The sequence below is a fragment of the Pseudonaja textilis genome, chromosome 2 (assembly GCF_049901715.1).
Source record: "Pseudonaja textilis isolate UNSWEBS1 chromosome 2, rPseTex1.2, whole genome shotgun sequence".
Classification (NCBI taxonomy): Eukaryota; Metazoa; Chordata; class Lepidosauria; order Squamata; family Elapidae; genus Pseudonaja; species Pseudonaja textilis.
The window spans coordinates 234,860,524-234,867,211 of NC_141991.1; the positions used below are offsets into that span (position 1 = coordinate 234,860,524).

General features: G+C 38.6%; 1 protein-coding gene across 1 annotated transcript; it reads right to left on the minus strand.

The window, feature by feature from the left end:
- Positions 1-542: 542 nt before the first annotated feature.
- On the minus strand, positions 543-6,231 carry MRPS30 (mitochondrial ribosomal protein S30). The gene is made up of 5 exons (XM_026716360.2): positions 5,597-6,231; positions 4,977-5,122; positions 2,783-2,888; positions 1,794-1,970; positions 543-861 (listed from the first exon to the last, which is right to left on the minus strand). The coding sequence occupies exons 1-5, from the start codon at positions 6,168-6,170 to the stop codon at positions 593-595; spliced, it is 1,272 nt and encodes a 423-aa protein (XP_026572145.2). The 5' UTR covers positions 6,171-6,231; the 3' UTR covers positions 543-592.
- Between the last annotated feature and the right edge of the window lie 457 nt (positions 6,232-6,688).

Here is a 6,688-nt window from a genome sequence, read left to right on the forward strand (position 1 = left end):
CTATATTCTTAGATGCTACCTTAATAATTCTATAATTATTAATAATTGGCTGTGAATCTAACTATAGATTAAACATACATATTACCTATGCCAGATCCTTGGGAAGGATTCTAAAAATGCCTAATCCAGTATAAATAGGCTGATTGTGCAACGAACCATAATAATACATTATTGGAATATTAAGCTTCATTGGAAGTTTTGCAACTGTGAATTTGTGTCTTCCTGTAGAAAAGAAAATACCGTATTTATCGGCGTATAACACGCACTTTTTCCCCCTGAAAATAGGGGGCAAATGATGTATGCGTGTTATACGCCGATGTCCAGGGAGCGGAATCCTCTTATTTTTTTCCTGAAATTTCCCTCTTAAAGGGAATGCGTGTTATACGCCTGTGCGTGTTATACGCCGATAAATACGGTAATCTAAAACAACTTACTACAGAAAGAAGAAATTTCATTAATACAGCATCAGCAACACTCCTGTACAACTCTTGTATATCCCAGTAATTTTATATAAGACTATTACTCAATAATTCAACTTTTAACATGTTTAAACACTTAATTTTATTTTGGTATTTTCAGAATAATCAGATTATCACAATTCCTTTGGTTTGTTTAACAGAAATTTAACAAACTGTGCTAGGACTTCATCGTTAAAACCTTTCACATCGTTGTTTTCTATTGATTCATACAGGGGCTTACTTTCAGTCCCCCAACAAATGTTCCTTCTTGGGTTATTTTGGTCAGCCTCAACAGTTAAAGCCAAGGTGTTTAACTGGTAACAAAAAAAGGCACAGTATCTTCCTTCAAATATCACAGCCTGGGATACAAAGGGTTGAGTCACATCGTCCTCACTCCAGAATCCTGAGAAAGAAGAAAAGTCATTTAACATAAATATTTCTCTACAAACAAAAAAGTGAATTTTCAAAAGCACTGCAAACAAGGGTCTCTGGCATATTTGACTGGAAGGCTAAAACAATGTTTTAAGCAAACAGGGATGAAATATACAATTTATCAAAGCAGCTGCACCTTCCCCTTGGATCACACAGATGCTGCCACCTGCAGGTGCCAGTAAAAATGTATTTAACAAGCTGCAGGCAGATCCTATGATACAGTTTTCTGAATTTGCAGTGATAAAAACAAGTCATTTGGCAGTGGCAGATGATCACACCGTAGAAAGTAGCATTGTTGCTTCAAGGAGAAACAGCCGCAAAATTGGATACCAGTTTCCGAATTGGTAGAAGTACATGTTCAAGATAGGTTCTTAATTTCACAAACAGCCATTATGTGTCACAGATAATCCATTTATCCAACACAATAGGACCATGCTCAGGAATTCTTTTACAGATGTCCAAATGCAGAGATTAAAGTGTATTGTCACATAATTTTTTAAATGTTCAATCTGTAAATTAATTTAATTTTTTCTGAAATAACTGTAAGGATTTGTGGAATTGCCTTCAATACATGGCATAAATCAGTAAGTGTACAGGTATGTTTATGTTTAATTACTGATAAGGATGGACAAAATGATTCCATTAAAAAACAACTATTTTGAGTTTGAAACAGATTGTTCTCACCTTAGTGGAAGTGTCCTAATTCTGCTCTGAACATTCTGGTATAAGAAGAATGTAACAAGCTTGAAGCATTTCCAATAGTCAGAAGACTATCAGCTAATTTCCAATAAAGCTAGAACATGAGATTTTAGGATGGGAGTGAGAAAAATCTCAAACTCAAATCAAGATATATCAGACGTAAACCGTTCTGACATTTGATAATTTTTAAAACTTTTTAATTACCTTGGTACATTGCTTGTGCTCCAGTCCATGCAAAGAGACTTCCAATTGCATTGGCTCGATATGGAACATCAATCTGATCAGTGAGATTCAATCTTATCAATCTTTCTCTTTTTACCCTTTCAGGAAGCAAATGAAATTGGGTGTGCCCATAGCAGCATGGATCTGATATTTGAGAACCTAAACCCAAAAGAGATTATTTTAGATATGGTATATTTCTATACTAAGGTCAGAAAATCATAGGCACAATTGATAGCAGTTCCACATTTTGGTATATAGTTCAACTCATGTACTCAAATTTATCTTCCAAAAACCGTATCAATAAGCTCATAAATGTTAAATCAAAAAGATATGTAGAAAGATACAATGACACCTCTGCTCTGCCATCCATTAGCAGAGATGGCTAAATTGGCTGCTATAACTAAAGAAAAATAAACAACCAATCTTGTTTTCTACTTGGAAATGACTTCTGGACTTTGTGCTTGTGGTGGAGAAAAAAAAGGAAACTTTGATTTTTGGTTTTGCTGATTAATTAGGTTTGTTATTACAAGAATGGCTAGTATATAATATTATGCAAAAATAAATAATTGAGGCTGTATAGGTTGTCCCTGACTTACAACAGTTTGTTTAGTGATCAAAGTTACATCATCACTGAAAAAAAGTGACTTAAGACCGTTTTCCACATGCATACCCATTGCAGCATTCCCACGGTCATGTAATAAAAATTCAGATGATTGGCAACTAACTCATATTTATGATGGTTGCAATGTTCCGGGGTAATGTATCATCTTTTGTGACCTTCTGACAGCAAAGCCAATGCCTTATTCTGCTGTGCTAAATCAATGCATTTTTTTTCTTTTTCCCTTTTAATCTTGCCTTTTTCCTCAACTACTTTGCCATTAGTTTCATTTTTCTTTGTATTTTATATTTTTATAAAGTAATAAAAATCTGGATTGCAAAAAAAGAAAGATACGATGACACAAGAGTCTTACCTATAAATATTTTGTTCTCATATTGTCGTTTGAATAATGGAAGTTTGTCAGGTAAATGTTGAATAACAGGAATATCTCCAGGGCCCAGGTAATCAAGAGGCTCAAACTTAAAGAAAGAAAATCAGCTCATGAGATAAAAATGATTTACAATTTGTTTCTCTATCATAGAAAGCACTTAAATAATGAATTCTGTCATCTCGTATTTGCTGTTTCTACATTAAGCCATTAATACCTGTGTGACTGCTGAAAGTAGAAAGTTTAAGCAGAGACAGATTTCTCTTTATTAATTACACAGAATCATGATACTTGTAACCATGTAGTACTCTTAAAATGTACTGGAAAAAAGCCCATAATTCCCAATGTGATCATCCTGACTGAAATTCCAGTAATTCCCAGCATATCAGCAGGGCAGCAACTGGAGAAAAACTGAGAGAGAGAAAAATTCATATGTGTGCACAGACCAGCAGAAGAAAGTGAACTCATAAAAACATATACAATGTTCTCTGCCCCACATGGCTCAGGTTCTCCTTTCTGTGAGATGTGATCATAACTTTACACACAATGAATTGGGAAATACCTTGAGCCACAAAGGGATTCAACCTTGTTTGTCCCATTTGGATTACAATGGCATTCTACCTTCTCTTGATCAAGACTGCTGAGGTTTGCTGAGACACACCAACATCACTGCTGCTTCCCATCTCTGGTCCCCTTTTTGAAATTGCCATTCTCATGCGCTCTAAAAGCTACAAAATGTGAAAGACCTGAACAATGCTGGCCTCACCCACCCTTGTTTCAATTATATATCGTAGGTTGGAATGTAAAAGATAGCAAGGAATCAGGAATGTCTATATGCATCCCCACTTTTTTCTATCACTGGTCAGCTGACAGGCCCTTATTCAAGCTGCGTTAGTGCCTCTGTGGAAGTGCAGCTCCCTTAGCCTGTTTCCTGCCCTGAAGCATAAAGCAACACTTTCTACCCAACCTAAGGGATCCTGTATGGTGCTTGGCTAAGACGGGCAAGCTGTTGTCCTCGTATTAGGCACTTTGTATGGGGCAGAAGGACAAAGAGGTAGGACAACAAATGATCTAGAATTTGAGACACCAGTATAAAGTAAAATTCCAAATAGCAAAGAAACTTCACAACAATAAAGATGAACTCTGAAGATATCATAAAGAACAACATGCCTTTATATAAGGTGGATGCATTATGCACTATCTACTATCCTTGGAATAAATAACAATGAATATGATGGATACAATATTTCTGGAAATGTTTTAAAGAAGGCATTTTGGAGTCCAAAATCCTCCCCTATACATTACATGCCTCTGTAAGTTCCACTATCCTGAGCATGCATCTTCACTTCTAAGTGTGATTGCATTTTTTAATGAAATGTTGAGTGTTAGTATGTCCACATACTGCAATATGATTTATCTGTCATTTATATCAGGATGTGGAAATGAAGCATAATGGAAGTTCAAATCAAACAATAAAAATAAATGCTTCAAAAAAAGAGATATAGGAGACATTCCAATTTGCATCTACCTGCACACAAAATATCCCTTGGCAAACCTTTTTTGACTGCAATGACTTACATTTCTTCTACAGCCCACAAATGGACTGGTCTTAAGATGCTCAAGTACTCTGGTATTAAAAAAAAACACATTTCCCTCTTATTCTAGCACCATTCAAAAAATATTTAACATCTGTTAGGTTTTGGCTAGAAGTCATGTGACTGAAACATTATGAGAGGTAACAGAAGGACAAGGATTAGTAATGGCAGCAGCAAGTTTTATTGCAGTTAGGCTTTCTGCCAACTTAAGGCTGGGTAGGTAGTGTTCTAACTCAGTTGAGAAGAAAAGCTGGCAGTGTGATTACTAGCCCTAAGAAGGGACCACTCACTTTACTTCCTTTTTGCCACACCTACATAGTAATTGATGAGGAATTACAGGGCCAGGAATTCTATTCTTATATATTTTAAACATGTCTCCACTTCAGTTTTATTTTATCACAGTTTATGGAAATTCTACCATATTTTTACTACTTCCTAAATTAACTCAAATACTTTTTAAGTATTTGCCATTCTGTTAAATGGCAAAATTGATTAGATGTAGTGGAGCAGAGGAAAGCAAACTGACAAATCTTCTGCAATCAACAATTCAACTTATAACTGTTGCTTAAACAAAATATTTGTACCTCTGAAAGTTGCTTTCTCATACGAATCTGACAGAGTGGCTTATCATCAATCTGAAATCTGAGTGGGTCAATCCTGCCATACCGGTGTCCTCGAGGAACCACTGTCTCCCCACGTAACCAGTAGAAATGTACATCTGGCTTAAAGTCTGAAATAAGAAGACTGTGTCTAATGTGGATGTTCACATAGATAATAAAGAGACAGACGGCATAATGCACATTTTGGAATGTCAATTGTGTAATAAAGGGATCAATATTTTGGGCTACACATTAGACAAATGGCCTATTGGGATCCTTATGTTAAAATAATATATTTCCTATGCATACATACAATTCAGACTTTTATTTGGACAAAACAGCACAACAGGGAACTGCAAACATGGATCTGATAAGCATAAATTGCAGGAATGACACAGAAATATGTTTTGCATTTTCTTTCACTTAGGTCTTTCAGTCTACTTTCTAACCTACTGTTCTGTAGTTTATATTTTATATCCTCATCAATAAATACCATTAACAGTAAATGCTCCAGCTTCATCTCATTAGCTCAGAATGAAAGATGCCCCCCGATTCTTACAATGACATTTTCATTGTTCTTCAAACAGGACCGAAGAGAGACACACCTATGAAGGAAGAGGAACCGAGCGCTGGGTTGAGACTAGCCAAGTGGGCTGCAAGCTTTGGCCCCACTTGGGTAACGAAAGCCGCCGGCCCCTGGTCGCTGATGCGGAAGAGTTTGGGGCGCTTTTTGCGCTGGTAATAATGCTCCTGAAGGAGCACTTCGCAGACAAGGGAGCGGAGCTCAGCCCAATCCAAACTGTCTTTCTTGTCTTCTTCGCTTACTGATACCGAAGCGGGCAGTCCTGGCACAAAGACAGTCTTCGTGAAATGTTGGTACCAGCGGTCTGCATTTATGGCCCACGTCTGCGGGTAGACCACATACTTGCGGCGCTGCCGTTTCCCATAGATCGCCAATTTCTCCTCGACCGTAGCCGCGTTGTGAATACTTTTATAGTATTCCTCCCGGCGCCGGAGTTTGGCTATTTTACTCTTGGCGGTAAGTGAAGCCACTACGGGCGGATACAGAGAAGCGGGAGAGGCGAGGGGGTCGTCAGAAGGCGCCGCGGAAACCTCGCTGTGCATGAACTGCCCCAATCGAGCCCCTGGCAGCCATCGCCAACGTCTGAAAACCGCCATCTTGCCGGCGCAAAACGGAACCGGAAAAACCCGCTTCCGCCACCGCCGAAAAAAATCACGATTGGCCACCTGCGCTCACGTGATCCACTTCTCTCGGTGGCCGCCCGCCGTAGGAAAGGCATGGGAAAGATTCTGGTGGCACGTTGCTGCGCATGCGCGGCATCACCTGACAGCCTCACTGCCTCCTCTTTGAATTGCAACGCGGGGAGAGAACGGGAGAACGGAGCGACAGACGCTCGTACCTCAGGAAGCCCGGAAGAGTTTACTTTTTCATTGTTTTTATATTTATATGTGCATCTTTTTTTAATAGAGCTACAGGGAGATTACTGGTGTGACCCATACCTCCTTAGCTCGGTACTAAACAGGTGTATCGGAGAGACGCTCTGCTAAGTTCAAGGATGCTTTACCCAAAGGTGCTTTTTCCAAGAGGCAACTGGACTTTCTTGTTTTTTCTTTGAGGACGTTTCGCTTCTCATCCAAGAAGCTTCTTCAGCTCTGACTGGATGGTGGGGAATGGA

Excerpts from the sequence above, each read along its gene's own strand:
- MRPS30 (XM_026716360.2), bottom strand. The coding sequence starts at position 6,170 with ATGGCGGTTTTCAGACGTTGGCGATGGCTGCCAGGGGCTCGATTGGGG. Across the intron at positions 5,123-5,596 it reads CGGTTCCTCTTCCTTCATAG|ACTTTAAGCCAGATGTACAT; the intron begins GTGTGTCTCTCT and ends TTCTTATTTCAG. Across the intron at positions 862-1,793 it reads AGCACAAGCAATGTACCAAG|GATTCTGGAGTGAGGACGAT; the intron begins GTAATTAAAAAG and ends CTTCTTTCTCAG.